This window comes from Typopeltis vanoorti, chromosome 20 (assembly GCF_054136105.1).
Source record: "Typopeltis vanoorti isolate ZY-2024b chromosome 20, IOZ_Tvanoo_1.0, whole genome shotgun sequence".
Lineage (NCBI taxonomy): Eukaryota > Metazoa > Arthropoda > Arachnida > Uropygi > Thelyphonidae > Typopeltis > Typopeltis vanoorti.
The window spans coordinates 20670276-20692827 of NC_143568.1; the positions used below are offsets into that span (position 1 = coordinate 20670276).

General features: G+C 35.1%; 1 protein-coding gene across 2 annotated transcripts in view; it reads right to left on the reverse strand.

The window, feature by feature from the left end:
- cora (erythrocyte membrane protein band 4.1 like coracle) overlaps positions 1–22552 on the reverse strand; it is a 316104-nt gene that overhangs the window by 219542 nt on the left and 74010 nt on the right. For both annotated transcript variants that reach the window (XM_090410709.1, XM_090410707.1), the window contains exon 4: positions 12058–12100. In XM_090410709.1, the coding sequence (XP_090266835.1) occupies positions 12058–12100 (43 nt within the window). The remainder of the gene's footprint in view (positions 1–12057; positions 12101–22552) is intronic.

A 22552-nucleotide genomic window follows, 5' to 3' on the forward strand; every position in this document is an offset into this window, starting at 1 on the left:
TGAGTTAGCCAGTCTCATATGGAAGTGTAGGGTTTTGTTCTCCTGGAAACTCCAGTTTTTTGTCCCTCAAAACAGGCAAACCAGCCAGGAGACGTGCCATCTACAAATAAAAAAATATAGTATAACTAACAAGTAGGTGTTGGTTTCATGAGATGTTGCCATACTTTCCTGTAGGCACCTCACAGCCATTGTAACATCATTATATGCTAATTAATTGTAGAGGGTTGGCTAAACAGCTCAGAGATTACTTGGATGTTACTGACAAGTAAAGATAGGGAGGTTATTATCCTTCTTTATAAGGCTCTGATTCAGTCACATCTTGACTACTATGCACAGATTTGGTCACCTGTGTTTCTAGTGGACCAGAAGGTGGTGGAAAGATTCAGAAGCGCGTGACTAAGCTTGTGACAGGTTTGTGAAATGCTCCCTATGAGACTAGATTGGGAGTGTGTGTGGGTTGTAGAGTTTGGTTAACAGGCATAGGAGAGGGGACATGATAGAAACTTATAAGTGACTAAAGGAATTCTAAAAGATTGACACAAGAAATATTTCAATATACATGAGTAGTAAGGCGAGAACAAGGGGTCACCCCTAGAAGTTGTGTAAGAGTGTGGTTAGTAAGAGTGTATGTGTAAACTAGGTTCTTTGCTTGGAGAGTGGTGAATAAGTGGAATGAAACGACAGAGGTACTTTCTTTTAAGGTTATGCAGTGGTCAGCATTCATTGTGAAGAATTTATGGAAGCAATAGCACATGTTTTGAAGTAATTACTTATAACTATGAAAATAACACTTGATGTTTTGACCTGTGTATTGAGGTCATCATCAGGAAAATGTACATACGTACAGGATACAAGCTACATGACACTACATAAAAGTAAGATAAATCTAAATGCTTGTTAATCATTTACCCTAGCCTGACCTCTGGTAAAAAATAAATAAATAAATAAAATGATAATAATAATAAATAAATAAAAAATTATACACAAAAAGAAATTAATTAACAAAATAAAATACATTTTTTTACATATAATAAGTATAATAATATACAGATCATAAAAATAAATAAATGAAAATAACTTTTCATTTATTTATGCTGCACTGTAAAAGTTTTACAGTGCAACCACATTAAATACATTTCTACAGTCCTCTTATATAGGTTTTCTTGTGTTAGGGTTCTGCCATCATGTTCTGGATGCAATACAGATTTCAGATCGGTTCTACAGATTCTTAGAATTACTAATCCATCATTCTTGTTGAGACTCAGATAATGTTTCAGCATCTCACAAGCTTTCTTGAACTCTCTTTCAACCCAGGTTTTGGTGCAGTATAGGGACTTGGAGCCTTTTCAGTTGATTCTGTGATATGTTTGAAGTGCATGGGTGTGACAGGCCTGTTTTACCATAGTGGAAGAATTTAATGTGCCATTTGTGTTTGTCTTTTCTTATTGAGGCACCCTGTTTCTCCTATGTAGGGTAGGGTGCAGGTGCACTGAATTTTGTAAACTTCTGGGTAGGCAAGATAGGGAAAGGGATCTTTGGATGAGCTGAGTATACTTTTTAATTTTGCAGGAGGTTTGAAGGTTGCCTTAATGTTATATTTATGTAGTATTCTATTTTTTCTGATATTCCCCTAATGTATGGTATGGCTATGGCATTCTTGTAATTTTTTTTTTTTTTTTTTGCTTTTAATTGTATTATTGCAGAGACTCTTGTGAACTGTTTTTTTTTGTTGTAGCCATTTTTTTTATGAATGTTTGGCTAATAATTTCATATCCCTTCTTCAGTGCCTGCTCATTGGAGCAAATTTTTAGGGCTCTATGTTTGAAGGTGTTGATGATCCCTAGTTTCATAAATTAACTGATGAAAGGATAGTGGCTTAGAAGCTATTTGGTGTAAGAATAGCATAAATTTTAGATATTTAGTGGGATATTATTGCAGGCCAGGAAATGCGTAGGGAGATGAGACCAGTGAATGACAGGAGGGTGATGATAAATAGTGACTTTAATTATGGAAGTGGAAGTAATGACTGGAAACAGGAAATATCATGTGTAAATAAGGAGATCAAATTTCTTGAGCTACTCAGGGACAATTATCTTATGTAGCATGTGGTTGAAGCAACATGGAATTCAAGTGTTAAATTTAATATCATCTCTTACAGTGATGATGTCAGAAAATATGTCACCACAATGCCACCAGTTGGGAAGAGTGATCATGTGGCTTTAACATGGGAAGTGGCTAGTCAGGTACGAGTTTAATGAAACAAGAAATATGTGTGGAATTACAAAGGAGAGGATTATGATAAATTAAGGAAACAAACTGGTTATGTGCAATGGCTTGATCAGTTGAAAGGGAGAGAAATCAGTGGCACATGGGATTTGGTCCAGAATAAATTGCTTATGGTTATGTTAGATTGTATTCTAGCAGAGGATTGTATTAAAGGAGTATAAGGTGCAAGCTAGAAAGGTGATAAGCATAGTAAGGAAAGAGAAATTGGCATATGAAAAGAGATTGGCTCAAGCAGTAAAGCAAAACCCTGCCTAGAGCATTCTATAGTCATGTTGCTATAGAAGAAAGGGTGAATATGGAAGGATGACTTTAGTTGCTGTGATATTGGACAAGAGTCACATCTGCTGAAGATATGGTGGAAATGTTTTGTAGGGGTTCAATGAGTATTTCATTAGTGTATTTCATGTAGTGAGGAGGGGGGACAGAAAACTGATAGTTCAAGATTCGGAAGGGTTTAGAATATTAAGTAACCTCAATGTTAATAAGGCTATAGGATTAGATGGAAGATCAAAATGTATATTAAAGGAATGTGCTAAAGAACTGGCAGTACCTTCGACCTGGTTGTTCAACGAAATCTGGCAACAAGAACAGTCCAACAAGAACAGACAAACCTGGGTTGATTAGAATCGAAATCTTTCAAGAGAGAGCAGCATAGATTTGTTTAAAGGAGGTCAGGCTTTAGTAGCTTGATTACATTTTATAATAACTAGTGTATTGGATGGGGAAATGCTTATACAGTGGAACCTTGGTTGCCAAATGACTCTCATCTCGAACAAATCAGTTCCCAAATATATTTTCCGAACAAAAAATGCACCAATTTCCAAACAGAATCTCGGTTCCCAAACAAGAAAACCGTCAACCACGTGCTCCGGGGGCTGAGATGCACAGAAGAGTGTCAATTAAGCCGCAGACACCTGCTTGAATTTGCGGTGCCTTTTCTCGATTTTCTTGGTGTTTTGTTGTTTTTTATAAATGATGGGGCCGAAGAAGGATAGCGATAGCAGCAAAGTGAAAAGAAAAGTTGTTAGAATCACGATAGAGGTGAAAAAAATAAATCATATCCAAACATGAAAATGGCGTTCATCTCGGATCTTGCTATGCAGTTTGGTATGGCAAAATCATATTCGAAAATAAAGAGGCGATCAAGGGAGCTGATGTTGCAAAAGGAGTCAAAGTTCTTACTAAACAAAGATCACAGATGATTGAAGAAGTGGAAAAATTGTTGGCGATTTGGATAAACGATAAATAGTTAGCGATTACATGATGACCTGTTAAAGAAAAACCCTGGTATAAGTGGTGATACTGATGTGTTCAAAGCTAGTAGAGAGTGGTTCAATAAATTTAAGAGGAGAAGTGGAATACATAGTTTGGTTAGGCATGGGGAGGCTGCGAGTTCAAACCAAGAAGTTGCTGAGAAATATGTGCAAGAATTTAGTGACTATGCAAAGGGCTGTCCCCAACAAGTGTTCAACTGTGATAAACTAGTCTATTTTGAAAAAAATTTCCAAGGAAGAGCTACATCCCTCAGGAGGAAAAAGCATTGCCAGGACACAAGCCAATAAAGGACAGGTTGACTCTTTTGCTATGTAGCAACACAAGCAAGGGCTTCAAGGTCAAGCCATTGCTTGTGTACCACTCTGAGAATCCAAGGGTGTTTAAGAAAAATAACGTGATGAAAAGTAAATTGTCTGTTATGTGGAGGGCTAATAGTAAGGCTTGGGTAACCAGCCAATTTTTTATTGAGCAGATTCAAGAAGGTTTTGTCCCAAATGTGAGAAAATACTTTCAAGAAAAAAATTTGCCAATAAAATGCCTTTTTTGTGATGGACAATGCTTCTTCTACCCCCCCTCCAGGCTTGGAGGACGAGTTGGTGGAGGAGTTTGATTTTATCACAGTGAAGTTCCTGCTCCATAACTTAACCGTTGAAACTGAATGAACTCTAACCAACCTAAAGATACATGCCGGCTCAACCGTCACCCAGTCAAACAAGGGTCGCACCCACTATTAGGGAACCAAGATAGTGAAGGCAAAAAATATGCTATTGGAACAAAACATCACCTAATTGACAGGAAAAACATAACAAGCATAGGAACGTGGAATGTAAGAACTCTTCACCATGAAGGAGCACTGGAAATACTACTGCATGAATTAGACAACTACCGATGGGAAGTGATTGGACTCTGCGAAACCAGATGGACTGGAAAAGGAGAATTCCACCATGGACAGTAAAAAATCTTAACTTCAGGCAGGGAGGACAACAAACACCAAGGAGTAGCACTTATATTAAAACCAAAGGCTCAAAACTCTCTATTGTCCTACAATCCTATCTCACCTAGGGTAATTAAAGCAAGATTTAAAACATCAATCGGATCACTAACTATTATTCAAGTATACTCATGAACTTCGACATCACCAGAAGAAGATATTGAGGAGTTCTATATAGATTTGCAAAAAGCAGTACAGCAGATATCAAGTCAAGATCTCCTAATTGCGATGGGGGACTTAAACGCAAAAGTAGGCAAAGACTGGGATACCTGGCCAAGAGTAATCGGAAAGTTCGGGTATGGAGAAAGCAATGAACGTGGCAAAAGACTGCTAAACTTCTGCTCAAATAATAGACTAACAATAACCAACACTCTCTTTAAACCTCCAAAACCCCAAGAAAATGGACATGGATATCACCAGACAGACAAACCAAGAATATAATAGACTATATTATTGTAAACCAAAGAGAAATCCAGTATCTTAAATTGCAGATCCTTCTCTGCAGATTGTGGATCAGATTATAAGATAGTATTAGCAAATACCTAAGAATAAAGTTAAAATCTGGACGCAATTTAGAGTCAAAAGGAGACCGAATGTAAAAAAATTACAAGACAACAATATTCTAAGAAAACATCAACTAGACTAGATAAAAACCTGAAGGAACTACCAAAACAGAATATAAACATCGGAGAACATTGGTGCAAATTAAAGGAAATAATATTAAATTCGACAAAAAAACAATAGGTTACACAGAAAGAGAAAGTAAAAAGGACTGGATCTCGAATGAATAAAAAGGTTGAGTGATCAAAGGAAAAGCATGAAACTTAAACAGAACAATAACAGAAATGAATATAATAGATATTAACCAGAGAAATTAGAAAACTAGTTAAAAGAGACAAGAATAACTGGTTAGAAGAAAAATGCAAAATAACCTTCATGGATTATATAAACGAATAGACCGAATTAGTAAGATACAGACAACAAAAATTATAATGATCAAAAAACAAAGAGGGACAACTAATTGAAAGTAAAACAAAAAGAATGGCCAGATGGGAAGAATACTTCAAAGATTTATATAATAAAAACAGCTCCCAGGATGTTACGATTCCAGCCACTGAAATGGAAGAGGAAACAAATATCTTTACCAAAGAAATAATAGCACGCAGCATAGAAAAACTCAAAACTAGGAAAGCACCTGGCATTGATCAAATACATGCAGAATTCTTAAAAGCAGGAAGGGAACAACCTTTGGAACCATTAAAACCATTATTTGAAAGGATCTACAAAAACGAAGCAGTGCCTACTGATTGGACCAAATCAGTCATAACTCCTATATACAAAAAAGGAGATAAAACAGAATGCAATAATTACAGAGGCATTAGCCTCCTCAGTATTCCAAGTAAGGTTTTTATGAAAGTACTCCAAAAACAAATTAAGCCATATATAGAACTGGCACTAGGAGAAGAACAAGCCGGTTTCAGACCAGGGTGAAGCATAATTGATCAACTATTCACCTTAAGACAGCTAACAGAAAAGACACTAGAGTACAACCAAAGTTGCTACATAAATTTCATAGACTTTCGTCAGGCATTTGATTCAATCCGTAGAAGAGAACTATGGAAAACTATGGAAGAATTTGGAATTCCCAACAAAACCATAAGAATAATAAAGAATCTATATGAGAAATCTGAAAGTGCAGTATGAATGGAGGACACCTTAACCAACTGGTTCCACACAGAGAGCAGAATAAGACAGGGATGCAATCTGTCACCAGACGTGTTCAATCTTACACTGGAAGAAGCAACCAATAAGGCCTTAAACAATGAAGACTACGGAATCAAAATATATGGGAAAAACGTGCAATGTTGTCTTCAAATTTTAAATTTGAAGACAACATTGCATTACTTGCAAGCACAGAAGAAAATCTACAGCAAATTTCTAATAAAATAAAGGAGGAGATATCTGAATTAAACATAAATATAGACAAAAAACAAAAATTATGCAAATAGGAAAAAGAAGCACCAATCTGAAAATTGAAATTGATAGTAAGAATCTAGAGAAGGTAGAAAACTTCACCTACCTTGAAGGAGTTATTGAGTACAATGGTGAAATTATAAAAGATATAAACAGACGAATCAGTCAAACATCCCAAACTTTTGGACGACTTAATAAATATGGAAGTCAAGAGATATCAAGCAAGTAACAAAAGTAAGAATCTATGAAACAATGGTCCTCCCAATACTCCTCTATGGAAGTGAATGCTGGAATCTCAAAAAGGCTGAAGAGAAAAAATTATTAGTTACTGAAATGGGTTGGGTAAGAAGATTACTTGGAGTATCTCTGCTGGATCGACTAAGAAACGAAGACATAAGGAAACGACTAAAATAAGAAATAACAATAATAGACAAAATCCAAGAAAGAAGACTGCGATGGTTTGGCCATGTGACCAGAATGGGAACAGAAAGACTACCATCTAAAGCCCTGAATACAATGATGGAAGGTAAAAGATCCAAAGGACAGCCCAGAATTAGATGGACAGACAAAATAAAAGAGGACCTGAAAACCAAATCACAACAAGCGACACCAAACTGGGCAGAATTATTCGGACTCTCCCGGGACAGACAGAAGTGGAAAGAGTTCATTCGGCCTCATCAACATCATCATCATCCACACAGATGATGGAAGAGAGAAGAAGAAGTTTCTGCTCCATAATGCAACTCCTCTAATCCAGCCGACAGACCAGCAGGTCATTTTGAACTTTAAACGTGTTCTGAAGTGACCTCTGACACAGAATTAACACTCAGAGAATTCTGGAAAAATCACTTCAACATCCTCCATTGCTTAAGTATCCTTGACAAAGCCTGGGTGCAAGTGACTTACAGGACCATGAACTGGCCTGGAGGAAATTGTGGCCAGATTGTGTAGCAGACAGAGACACTGAGGGCTTTGAGGAGGAGTACGTTGCTGTTGTCGATGATATTGTGTCTCTGGGCAAAAGCATGGGCTTGTAAGTTGATAATGCTGATGTGAAGGAGTTAGTGGAGGACCACAGGAATGAGGAAGTTCCAGTTCTTTCACAGGAAGAACTGGAACACCTTCAGAAGGAGCAGCAAAAGATGGTGGTGGAAGAAATGTCTTCAGAGACAGAGGAAGGAAGGGAGGATGTTTCTAGTTCTTTAATTAACGAAATGTGTGCAAAATGGGGTGAGGTGCAAAGTTTTGTGGAAAGATATCACCCTGACAAAGCTGTAGCAAACCGCATCATAAATCTTTTCAATGACAATGCCATGTCTCACTTCAGAAACATTTTAAAATGCAGGGAAAACAAATAGCATAATCTCATTGGACAGGTTTTTAGCGAGGAAGAGGCCCAGTGTGTCTCAAGAAGAGTCGAGTGGTGCCAAGAGACAGAAAAGAGAAAGAGAAAAAAACCGCAAAAGACAGTTATCTGATGTTTTTATGGAAGGGGAGTTCGGGAATGGATTAATCCATTTTACATTAATTTTTATAGGAAAATGGTTTCAGTTTTTAAACAAATCAGTTTCCGAACAGCCTTTAGGAATGACGTGTTCGACAACAGAGGTTCCACTGTACAATGATTTATTTGGATTTTGCTAAAGCATTTGATTATGTAACCACATGATAAACTACTGTTGAAATTGGATAGGATGGGGTGAGCAAGTCATTTGGCAACTTGGTTACAAGGCTGGTTGACTAATAGGAGGCAGCGAGTTGTGTATGTAAGTGCAGTGTACTAAAAAAAGGAAGCTGACCAGTGGGGTGCCTCAAGGTTCTGTTCTGGGACCACTGTAGTTTAGCTTATACATCAATGATATAATTCACAGTGTGAAAGGAGATATTCAGTTGTTTGCTAATGATGCTAAATTAGAAAGAATAATGGCAGGAAATTCTGATGTGTTGTTGTTATTACAGGAGGATTTGAATAGGTGTGCTCCAGGCTGAAGAATAGGGATTTCATTTCAATGTTGCTAATGTAAAGTTATGCACTTTGACCAGAGAAGATGGAATAACGTTTATCACAATGGAGAAACTTTGCTTCAGGAGTTGGAGAAAGCAAGGGATATAAGAATCCTGATGGATAGGGAACTGAAGCACATGGAACACATTGCAAAAATTGTAAGGGTTACCACAAAAATCACTGCTGAAGTCTGAACTATAATGTGAAAGACTTTGACATGTATGGATGGGGGGGTGATAGTTTCTAAGACACTAATTAAACCTCATTTGGATATTTGTGCACAGATCTGGTCACCTGGCTATATTGATGATAAGGAAACATTGGGGAAGAGTGTAGAGGCATGTAACTAAGACTGTCTTAGGACCCTGGAATAATGAGCAGGAGGACTGATTGAAGGAATGTGGTCTTCAGAGCTTGAGAGACAGGAGGAAGAGGAGGGATGGTATGATTGAGATGTATAAGCTGGTGAGAGGGAGCCCACCACTTAAACAGATTCAGGGTAATTATTGCATAGGATAATGGGTGATGCAAAAACAAGAGGTCATCCACAGAAACTGTACAAGGATCATGTGAATAAAGAGGTGTAAAAGAAAGTTTCTGCATGACAGGTGTGAATGAGTAAAGTGCATTGCCAGAGTGTGTAGTGAGTGTTCAAACATTGAAGGTGTTCATGGAAAAGTACAATTACTGTGGTCTGTTAGTGTTTGATTTGCGATGAAGTCTTCAGACTCCGGAGGCTTGGAAATATGAGACACATCCAGAAAGTAAGGTCCAGTATAGAAAAAAAATTTTTTTAATTAAATTTAATTTAAAAAAAAAATACCTACATATATAACTTATTTAATATAATACCTACATATATAATTTATAAAACATATAAAAAATACCTACATATATAATTTATATAATTTAAAAAAAAATGTTAAAATACCTACATATATAATTTATTTTCCCATATAGTCACCATTGACTTCCAGGCATTTCTGGTATCAGTGCACCAGCTTCTTCATACCCAATGAGTTCAACCACTGAGTCACACTGTTGTTCAGTTCCTCATCTTCTTCAAAGTGCTAAGATGGCAACCAATGCTTCATATGCAGGAAGCAAGAGGTAGTCACCGGGCATTAGGATGGGTGGTCGAAAAGTTCCCACCCAAACTTCTGAATTTCCTGGACAGTTCAAGCTGCAATTAACTCGAGCACTGTCATGCAAAAGCATGATTCCTGACAACAGCATTCCTCATATTTTGTTCTGAATTGCTCATCTGAGTTTCTTCAGAATTTCACAATTTCTGCAGCACCCTTGTTTTCCACAACAAAAACAGTATCACATGAACCTCGCAACTAGTGAGATTTTTTATCACAGCACTCATAGATATTCATAAGACAACAAATGATAACGTCATGAAAGAAAATGGTTAAAAGCTAGCTAATGAGTCACTCTGTGCTACTACTACTATGATGTGTGATCCCTCTCCCATATCTTATTTGGTGATAAATTCTGAATGGACCTTACTTTCTGGACACACGTCGTAATACTAATACTAATTGTTGTATTTTTAGTATATTATTTTTAATACTTTATAGTGAATTTATTATATTTAGTGCATTTAATAATATAATGTTGTTGTGTTTTCACAAAGCACCTGTAAGAGTGGTGATTTGTTTCTGATTTATTGAGTTTTCATAAATTAACGTGGTTCAAAATATTAGAATATTCCAAATTTTTACCATTTGGTTTTGAGGAGAGCATAGAAATAGCATATATTTAAGTAGCGGTGGGACTGGCTGGTGTGAGGAATCATTTGCGAGTGGATTTCAGTTAATCATTTGCTAAACATGGGTCAAACGAGTAACATATCAAAAACTAAGAGGTTACATATGGTGTCTACACAAAGAAGGCCAAACTCAACTGTTTATAGCTAAGGAATTGGAATGTTCTCAAGCAAGCATGAAAACATTCCAATTCCTTAGCTATAAACAAGTATTCTAAGAACTGGAGTTTACAAAATAATCGCTGCAATAGCAGTCAAAAGGTAATAACTACATGAGAGGACATTGAAGATATCATTAAGAAAAACCACTTCCAAATGTAAGGTATTTTCACAGGAATTGGAAAGAACTATGTGTGAATAATGTGCCAAAATCTATGACGTTGAAATGATTGCACAAATTGGGTTTTAAATCACGTGTGCCTAAGATGAAACTGCTTATGACTTCCAAACAAAAGGCAGCTAGAGTACGATGGTATTGTGGGGTCAAGAGAACTGAAAAAAGATACTTTTAGCGATGAAAGTATATTTTGTGTGTCCCATTGTCATCAAGGAATACATGTTTGGTATCTTAAGCAAGAACGAATGCATGAAACATTTGGTGAAATTTATTATTATTATTAGACACCTCCAGGGAGTCCAAGGACTCATCGAGGGAGGGCACCTACCTTACAACTGTCTCCCCACCATTCAATCCAACAACTGCAACTACACCAATGCCATCTACTGCCCACCACAATCAATAATATTTCCACAGATAATCATAAACATCCATGCCCACAGCGGGATTCGAACCCGCAGCCTTTTGGCTGCAGAGTGGATACACTAACCACTTGGCCAACCAGGCTGGCAAAATACTGTCAGAAGTGGGATTTGCAACCTCTGTCAAGGTATAGCTTTTATGACTGCAGAGAGTCCAGGAAGGCTGTGTATTGTATACGAAAGAGTCAATTTCAACGTTACTAAGAAATTCTTGAGCATTTTATGTTACCGGCATCAGAAGATATATGTGCTGGTGATTTTCTTTTTCAGCAAGATTCAGCTTCTTGTCACACTTCCAAGACCACTACTAGATGGCTCAAAGAAAGGCAAATCAATATAATTCCTTGGCTAGCAAACTCACCAGATTTAAACTCCATTGAGAATTTGTGTGGAATTTTGAAGAAATATCTTTCAACAAGTTGCTCCAAGAGACAAAAATGAACTTGTTTCTAGTCTACAAACCATATTGGCATGTTTTGATTAAAAAAAGACTGTTAACCGTTAAATAATATGCCCAACTGTTTACGGACAGTCACAAAAGCTAAGAGGAATACAACAAAGTAGTAATTATCATGTTGTTTCCCTTTGACTGTAGTTTTTGTGCATTTATTTTCGCATTATTCTAATATTTTGAACCACATTAAAAATGATTCTAATTTTGTAAATGTTTTCAAATGACAGTGTTCTTATAATCTATATTACATTTTTATGTGTTTACATAGTATTATAATCTACAAAGTATGTAGATTCAGATTATGCTAATTCATATTTGGTAATAATTATTTTCTATGCAATGAATTAGAATTGCAAACCATTCAACACATTTTCTTTGATTATTCTAATTTTTTTGATTTGGAGTTGTAGAACTGATAAATAGTTATTTTAGTACAATATTTGTGTGTGTGTGTGTGTGTGTGTGTGTGTGTGTGTGTGTGTGTGTGTGTGTGTGTGTGTGTGTGTGTGTGTTTACAAAACTAAATGAAGTATACTTACTTTTAATCTGTTTGCTGATACGCTTCTCAATATTTAACCAATTCTAAAAGAACAAATGTTAAACATAACAATTTTAAGAATAATCAAAATATTAGTAAATTGTTAATCACATACTACCTTCTTAATGTAAATAAGCAAACAAATACAAAATTAAAATATATATGGCAAATGAGAAATATATAAAAAGATAGAATATGTTGAAGGGCTTGAATACTTCTGTTCCTCTTTTAATATCGTACGTTTTAAAATATATGTAATGTCAGTTAAGCATGATATTAAATCAGAAGTAACACAAATGATGTGGATCATAATGCATACTTGTGGAAGTGGTAGAGTCCATATGCCAGACACCAAGTTATCACAAAGATTTTAAAACATACATTCTGGCTAGTTAAAATATAATGTAAAACAAGAGAAAAATAAAATAAATAAATAAAAAAAAGGTCAACTTCACTTTCACTTAAAACAAAAAACTACAGAGAGGATGGAAAATAATGGGTTCAATATTGACTGGTCATGCACCTGTTTGCAGATGATGCAAAATTGAGGGAGCAAGGCAGAGTCAAGCAGATGTTATAGCCTTACAGGAGGACCTAAATGGATTGTATGAATGTGTAAGGAAGTGGAATCATCAGTTCAAAGTGTAAGGTTTTGGAATGCAGTAAGCAATGATGGGATGTAAAGCATACACTTGGTGGGGAAACTTTAAAGGAGGTAGAGAAGATGAAAGATCTGGGAGTAGTGGTGGTCTTCAGAGGAGTTCAGAGGTCACACTGTACAAGTTGTGAAGACATCACATCAGATTATGGCAATGATGCAGAGGATCTTAACTTATAGAAATTAAGAGGTTCTGATTCCATTGTATAAGGCCTTGATCAGGCCTCATATGGATTACTGTAGACAGATTTGGTCACTAGGTTTTCATGACAATGAGGATATGTTAGAAAGGGTTTAGGTGCTTATCAGAACTTTTCAGTCTCCCCCACCCTCCTTCGTACACCAACTTCTTATGTGGTAATCTATCAAACACTTTTCCGAAGTCCAAGGATATCACAGTATACGATTCTATCTTATCTAACACACTCTTCACCTAGTCATAAAATGCAAGTAAACTGCTAAAACAAGATCTACCCTTTACGAACCCATGAGGACCATCATAAAGAATACAATGTCCATCAACTGAATCTTGTATTCTATTCCTAACCAATCTCTACAACACCTTGACTACAACTATATACAGACTGGTTCTATAACTGGAAACTGCTGTCCTAAAATCATGCTTGTGGAGTGGTACTAGTTTGCCTCCTTTCCACTCCTCAGGAACCTTACGTACTGCAAGACTTTCATTAAATAACCAAGTCAAGGGCATAGCTAACTGTTGTGCACATTCCTTAAGAATACATGACAATATGTCATTCATCCATTCCCACAGCCTTATTAACATCTAACCCAATCAACACCAGATTTCACTTCCAATTCTCTTGATACTTGCCTCCCTTCCATATATTGCACACACCATCATTTACACTAGTATGGTATACACTGATAAAGTGCTCATTCAATGATTCCACTATATCCTATGCAAAAATCACTCTGCTGCCAAGACTACAGTGTCAGATTATTCTTTCTCTTGTTTGCCATATAGTGGAAGAATTCTCCAGAATTAACCTTGGACTGATCAGACAATCTCCTCTCATACTGCACCTTTTCTTTCTTTACCATACTCATCACCTTCCTACCCTGCACTTTATACTCTTCATGGATCCAATTGCCACCAAGTGTCTTGTACCTCCTCCATAGTATTTTCTTTTCAAACAGCTTGCTCAATTTTAACGTGGTTCATTAATTTCATTAGCATGAAATTAATGCTACTTACTGGCATGTGATCATTTCCAACTCTAGTGGAAAAAAAAAAAATTACATCAAGCTAGATTTAATTTATGATTATATGAATAAACATTCTTGCTTACAGATAGTTTTCCTTCCAGTAACAGTAATGTCCTATTTCTATTATTACAATTGTTATTTTTATTTTTAAAAAAATTGTTATTTTTCATTTAAAAAAAAATATTTATAAATTACAACATGAATAAACATTCTTTCTTACAGATTTTTCCCTTAACAGTGATGTCCTATTTTTTAGTATTAAAGTTGTTATTTTTAGATTTAGGATCCTGGATTTTCTACAGTCCTGTTTATAGTTGTTCTTAGAAAGGATGGATTCGTGGGACAAATATATGACTTCCATATGTATGGAATTTTTAGACCATCATTATTGTTTAGATTGGGGTGGTTGATAATGATCTCACAGGCTTCCTTAAATTTGCATTCACCATGTTTTGGTGTGATGTAGACAACTAGTGCTTTTCCACTCAATTCTATGTAAGGTGTTCAGGGCATGATCAGAAAGGCCAGCTTCACCATAATTATTATATTTGATGTGTCGTTTATGTTCTTTTTGTCTGATCGGAATTGTGCATCCTATTTCTCCTATGTATGGTATGTTGCAGGTGCAGTAAATACGGTATACTCCAAGGTGGACCAGCGGAGGGAGTGGGTCTTCGGATGAGTTGGGTAAGCTTTTTAATTTTGCAGGAGGTTTAAAGGTGGCTTTGAGGTTGTATTTTGTAGTACACTGTTTATTTTGTCTGATGTCCCTTTAATGTAGGGAATGGTTATAGTTTTATTGTAGTCTAGTTTGTCTTTGTTTTTTATTGAGGTCTTGTAGATAATTTTGTTAATAGTGTTTTGGCTGTATCCATTTTTTTGAAAAGTATTGCTGATCACTTTAAATTCATATTTCAGTGCCTGTTCACTGGAGCAGCTCTTCAGAGCCCTTTTTTTTTAGGGCATTGATGACAGCTAGTTTTTGTATTGGATGGTGGTAGGAGTTTATGTGTATATATTGGCCAGTATGTGTCAGTTTCCGGTAAACAATGAAGGAAAGATTGCCCGAGGGAAGATGTGTGATGTGTATCTAGAAAGGGCAGTGTGTTATGTTTTTCAATCTCAATTGTGAACTGTATACGTTTGTGTTGCTTATTTAGATGGCTAAGGAATGTGTCTAGTGTCTGGCGGCCATGAGACCAGATTGCGAAAACATCGTCAACATATCTAAACCAGACTTTGGGTTTTAAAGGGGAGGAACCTAAAGCAAGTTGTTCAAAATGTTCCATATAAAAGTTAGCAATAGGGGGAGTTAATGTTGGGCCCATGGCTGTGCTTTCTTTTTGTAGGTAGAAAGCATTTTGCCATACAAAATAACCAGAACGTAGTACATGTGCAAAGAGCGTCATGATATCTGGAGGAAATTTGTTCTGCAAAAGAAAAATTGTGTCATTGATTGGGACATTCGTAAAGAGGGCAGAGACGTCAAAACTGACTAATTCATCTTTTTCTAATGTAATGTCTTTGATGATGTTTATGAAGTGTTGTGTGTTTTTAATATAGGAGAGGGAATGACCTACCAACTCCTTGAGTGTCGCCGCTAATTTTTTGGCTAAGTGATAAGTCAGGCTATCAATCCCTTCGAATATAGGCCTTAGCGGTGTGTTTTCTTTGTGAATTTTCAGTAGCCCGTAAATTCTCGGAGGACAAGTGTAGTGTGGAAATAGTTTTTTGACCGTATCTTCGGGCCATGTGGTAATTGACTTAAGTAGATTCTCTGTTTTCTTTTTTATTCTATTAGTTGGGTTATAGTTAACTAATTGGTCTGAAAAGTATTGCTGATCACTTTAAATTCGTCTTTCAGTGCCTATTCACTGGAGCAGATCTTCAGAGCCCTGTTTTTTAGAGTATTGATGACACCTAGTTTTTGTGTTGGATGGTGGTAGGAGTTTATGTGTATATATTGGCCAGTATGTGTCGGTTTCTGGTAAACTAAAAGAAAGGATTACATCATCTCTTTTCCATAATGCTGGAAAGTAGTGAATATCTTAATACTAGATTAATAATAACAATAAAGTGTATTATGGCTTTATGCAGCAGGCAGTTGATGATTAGAAGTGCTGTCTGGGCCTAGTGCTTTCATATTCTTAAGTTTGGCGATGATTTTGTGTACCTCAGAGCAGGATATGATGGTTGGAAATACTATAGCAAAACTATGTCAGAAGGTCAAATTTGTCATTAATGAACTCTTAGTGGGTGCATAATAAAATATTAATTTATAGAGCTGATAGTCTTAAATTTGTTATAAATCCATGGAGGTTACTGAAATAATAATTATTATTATTATCATCATCAATTCATTGATATATTTTACAGTGAAATGTAGAAAAAAATTTAAGTTTCTTTTAACATTTTTAAGTTTCACAAATTCTAATGATCTTACTAGAAGGTTATGTTCTCATAAACTCTGATAAATTTTTGAAACTTTTAATCCATCCATATTTTATAGCCAAATGAGGAAAGAAACTTTCCTCATTTGGCTATAAAATATGGATGGATCCATAATATCCTCCATTTCAAAATCTCACTTATGGCAAATTGAAAAGTCTTGGCTATATCCAAATTATATAGGGAAAGTACAAGTATTATTTTTTCTTTTTATCAAAAAAAGAGCTTAAAAGTCTTCATTCTGACAATGTAAAATAAACAGAAATAGGAGATATCAAAGATCCATGCTTACTTCCTAGCCAATATGGATACATATTATTATTATTATTATTAGGTGACACCTCCAAGGAGTCCAATGCCTCATCGAGGGAGAGCAATCAACTCTACATCTCTCTCTCCATCACCACCATTTAATCCACCAACTACACAGAACCACTAATAACCACTATCATCATCATCTCCACCAATGCCATCTACTGCCCACTAACACCACTAGTATTTTTATTCTGTAGACTATGCGTGTATTCATGGCAGATTTGTCTATATGTGGAATAAAAATCCGAGTTACTGGGGAAAAAAAAAACCTGCTACCTCTGTATGAGATCAGCTAACTCACCTTCAATTGAAAAAAAATCCATATAAAGATTCCTCTCATCACAACAAGAATCGAACTTAGGCCTTTTCTAATTAAAGGCCAAAAAGTACCATCGTTTTTCTAACTGCGGCACAAAGGCACTTAAAATATAAAAATTATACAATTATATATATATAAATATATAAAATATACAAATTTGAAAATTTTCAAATAAAGACCAGAGCATGTGAAAATAATGTCCTCAGCATCAGAGTTGTCTTAGCTTGCATCACTTAAAAAACTTTAGTTTATATATACACACATACCAGCCACCGAATTTGAAACTTTTATTTAATATCGTGTTGGATCTCCTTTGTTGGATCCTAGTTCTTCTTAATCTATACCTTGGATCCGACATGATTACTATTACGATGTTCTTAACTAATTGATAAGTTGTGAGTTGATTTCTAATTCAAATATAAAGAAAATTTATATTTAAAGACTGCGCCACTTTATATCTGAATTAGCTCAAGAACTGAAGATAAACCAACTCTCAACTACCCTTCCTTTATATGTTGTTATTATATATACTGGCCGAGTATATTTAACTTACTTAATTCACCCGCTTAGGTTGGAATATTTTATGAATGGTGCAGTAAAAGAGATTCAGGCAAAATACAACTTTAGATAAACAAAAACAAACATTTAATTTTAAAATCACAAATTTTACACTTAAGATCAAATCACTAATTAAGTTATTATAAACACTTCAGCCTTTCTGATAATACTGTCATACAAACTCAGACAATGGTAAATTTGTTATCTCTAATACAGTCTTCTCACAGTTCTTTAAGTTCCAAATACAATAAAATCGCAGTAATACCAATTTACAAGAAAACACTTTTAATTTTACACTTCAGTTAATTCTCACCGATAGTTACTGTTAATATAAGGAAATTCTAGGATGAAATTCTCACACTTCTCTGTATAGGAATATTAACGGTTGGAATAATCTTACCGATAATCTTTTTTTCTTCACCTACTTATACGTAAACACTTTTTATAACTGTAAACACTTAAACAGTAAATGGTACTCATTAAATAAATTCTTCTAAGCAATAACTGAATTAATCATCGGTCACAATACACATAAACAAACGTTGTTGCATAAAGTACTACTGATCACTCATGAAATAAGGCAACACACAATAATTCTTAACTTGAGGTTTTATATGCACAGTTGTTTCATTCCTCCTGCACTCAAATAATTCTTTAGGCACTATAAATCTAAACACAGCTAACGGTAAACTTCAACTTTACAGCCTCTACTACTCTAGTAACTCCGTGCTTTATTTCAAGATTCTGTGTGTCCTTGACAGGTCGGCTCTGAAATTAAATCTCAATTCAAGTATTGCTAGTCTATTTAGTAGTCACTCAGCTGTCTTCCGTAGCTATAATTGTTATTCTACAACTTATTAGCTAACCGCCTCTCGACTAGTAGACTTTATTAGCTGCTTGAGTGACTTGCCAACTCGCTATTATTGCACTGTGATTCTCAAATACTCCAATTCCAACCTAATGCTAATCCTCTCTCTCTCTCTCTTTCCATTTCCTTATTATTCTTATTGACAATTGACATTTATTCTTTAAGGGTGAAGCAAAATGCTTTTCATATTCCCCGCTATCTGTTATGGTTACAGTGAGGGTAAAATTTACGAGCAGTTTGCTCGCCCTGAATGGGCATGGAGATTATGCATCGTTATAGGAGGCTAATTTCCGCGTTCTTCCCTTTTTATATCCATCCTTCACGCCTAAATTGTTCTCGTGATCTAAAACTCTTTTCAATAAACTTTCTCCTCACGTGGTGTTCCAAAACGTGCTCGCTCACTTACATACGTCTCCATGACAACCAAACAAAATTGAGGTATCATAACACTAAACTTCTACAAATAGGAATAAATAAGGAATATTTACATTTCGATTAATGCGCAGTTAAATTATCAAATACAAGTTCTTATAATATTAACATAATAATAATTAAAATAGCTTAATAATATTTAATACAGTCTTTTCATTATTAATACATATATCTTTGATTAAATAATTAAATATTAGACAAAATTAAGGTAGTTATATGAATATTAAATTGTAAAATAAGTTGTTTACATTAAATAATATTTACACCTAATTTGTTAAATTATCAAATACAAGTTCTTATAATATTAACATAATAATAATTAAAATAGCTTAATAATATTTAATACAGTCTTTTCATTATTAATACATATATCTTTGATTAAATAATTAAATATTAGACAAAATTAAGGTAGTTATATGAATATTAAATTGTAAAATAAGTTGTTTACATTAAATAATATTTACACAAGTCGTGCTTGGTATATGGTATATTATGTTAAATGTGAATGAAAAAAAAAATATATATATATATATACAAAACAATTTCATTCACAGTTTAACACCTTCAGTGACTAACAATACTGATCTTCTTCAATTCCCTGAGCATAGCTTGGTCAGATATCGATCAGGAATAGGCTTCATTAATGCTTTGGCCAATTGCTGCACACAGGAAGTTCTGTTTGTCTGTACAAGCCTTCTCAGATGAGCCAATCTTGTTCCTCACAGACTGTCTTAGGATCACAGTTACAACTTTTAGACAAGCAGCATGGTTATTTTTCTACTGATTTTTCTACCCAGGATAGCTCTCATCCTTTGAGAATCCAATCAGCTCTGCTTTTCAAAATCATGGCTGCAGCCAGACAGCCACCCACAATAAGCCCTTTATTGAATTCTAAATCCTTTGTTTTTTCCATTGTGATCAGAACTATCGATGATTACTGACCAGCAGCATTCTTAAATAGTTGCCTAGAATATGTGGTGATGCATGTGATCAAGTATTTTGCATATACCCAGCATAAGTAGATATTTAGTACATCTGTATAAAGATTCCTAATTCAGTGGGCAGGATGTGTATATACATTCAACTATGAAATATGGATTGTTCTGTTTCATCGTGGTCGTCTGAGCAATGCAGGTATAGGCTTTTTATGTCCTGTTCCTGCTCTGCAGATGAAGTTGGTCTTTCCATCTTAATCTTGGACGTCCGCGGTCTCTTCTTCCTGTAGGTTTATATCCATATGCTAGTTTGGGAATCCTATTGTTATTCATCCTTTCTATGTGGTGTAGCTAATTTTGCTGATATTCTTCTATTTCTTGTATGATGTTCTTTGTATCTAATCGTTCCCTTATTTCTGTGTATTTTCTTTTTATCTAATCTAGTGAGTCCCAGGAGAGGTCTTAGAAATTTCATCTGTTCTGCTTCCAATCTTTGTCTGTTTCTTTGTTTTAGAATCCAGGTTTCACTTCCAAATTTGAGAGATGGTTTAGAGGTCATATTATGTAATCTTAATTGAGTTTCTTTAGTCATTTGTTTTTCCAAAATTTCTTTTAATTATGTCATTCATTCTATTGTAAATTTGTAGTCTTGTTTCCAAGTGTGAATCAGTATATTTCCAAGATTATTTTGATTGCAAGATTATATTTCCTAAGTATTTGAATTCTGTAACTTGTTCTATTATTTTCCTGTTAAGCATAATTTTGACATTTTGAATGGTGTTTCCTCGCATTGCCATAGCTTTTGTTTTTGTTTCAGATATTTTCATTTTATATTTTTTTGCTATTTCATTTAGATGGTTAGTTGCAATTTGGAATTTATCTTCTGAGTTTGAAATTAGTACTTGATCATCAAATAAAGTATTGTATTTAGCTGGAATTGTCAAATGGAATTAGTTTAATTCCATCTTGGACAATTGTTTTCCATTCTTTTAGGCTTTTGTTTATATAAATGTCGAATAGGATTGGGGATAAGCTGCACCCTTTTCTTATTCCTTTATTTATAGTTATGGGTTCTGATAATGTTCCATCTGCAAATTTTTGTTTCTCTGTATAGACTTTTTATTGCTTTGATTAATTTAGGAGGTATTTTATTGTCTTGTAATATTTTCTGCAAATTACTTGCAAAGCTCTGGAGATTTCTCTTTATTTTACAATTTTAGCCTCTTTGTTAATTATGCTTATGCACTGACAGCTGTTCACTTATGAAAAATACAATTCCCTAAAACAGGATTGCTTTGGTATTTAATGAGGGTGCCATTTTAAGGTTTCTGTCTGATCTATGATAAGAATCAACAGTTTGAAACATCTGTCAGGCCAGTGAAACCTTAATTAAAAACACTAATCAAAGACAAATATACAGATCCTGGATAGCAGTCATGTCTTTAAGTATGCAAGTAAAAGCAACTACAATGAAGAGGACTGTATTTTCATAAGCTCTCTATTCAGGTTTTAAAACTTTGGAAGTTTGTGTGTGTTGACAGTTATTATTATTATTATTATTATTTGACACCTCCAGGTAGTCCAAGGACTCATCGAAGGAGGGTACCTACTCTACAACTCTGTCTCCAACATTCAATCACCAACTGACCGCAACTACACCAATGCCATCTACTGCTGACCACCACTGGTATTTTCACAAACATCCATGCCCATGGCGGGATTCGAACCCGCAACCTTTGAGCTGGAGAACGGATATGCTATCCACTCAGCCAACCAGGCTGGCAATTATATTATTAGTTATTATATAATTATATTATAGCGCTATTATATAGTATTATGCAGACAGTTATTATATATATATATATATATATATAGAGAGAGAGAGAGAGAGAGAGAGATAGTTATATTATAGTGCTATTATATAGTATTATGTAGACAGTTATTATATATATATATATATATAGAGAGAGAGAGAGAGAGAGAGAGAGAGAGAGAAAGTAAATATTTTATTTTCTATTTTAATCAAAGAAGAGCCTTAAAGTCTCTTTTTTTTTGGCAATGTAAATAAAAAAATGTGGGATATTAAAGATCCATACTCATTTCATAGTGTTAATATATATATGCCAGCCTGGTTGGTTGAGTGGTTAACGTATCCACTCTCCAGCCAAAAGGCTGTGGGTTTGAATCTCAGCATGGACATGGATATTTGTGATTGTCTGCGAAAATACTAGTGATGGTGAGCAGTAGATGGTGTTGGTGTAGATGATGGTAGTTGTGTTTCATTGTAGCTGGTGGAGACAGAGAGTTGTAGAGCAGGTGCCCTCCCTCGATGAGTCTTTGGACTCCTGAAACACCAAATTTTTAGCCAAAGCACACTGAATTTAGTATGCTTTGGCTGAATATTCGGTGCTTCGGCCAAATATCAAACTGAATATTCAGCAGTCGCCACCAAATCATTGTTCGACACATTCCTAATAATTATCAGGCCTTGCTTTTTTTTTAACAAATTTTCCCAAAGCACTGTTCCATACATCTGGTATGCATTTCCGATCTACAATTTATTGTAGATCGGAAATGCATAACAGTAAATTGTAAATACAATTTACGCATTTCAGATCCACAAGAAGAATAAGTACTTCCTTTTTCATGTGTGTCAGCTACTCTCTCTCTCTCTAACAGAAAATATCATTATCTAATTTCTCATATCAATTTCAATGACAACTGCATTGCACT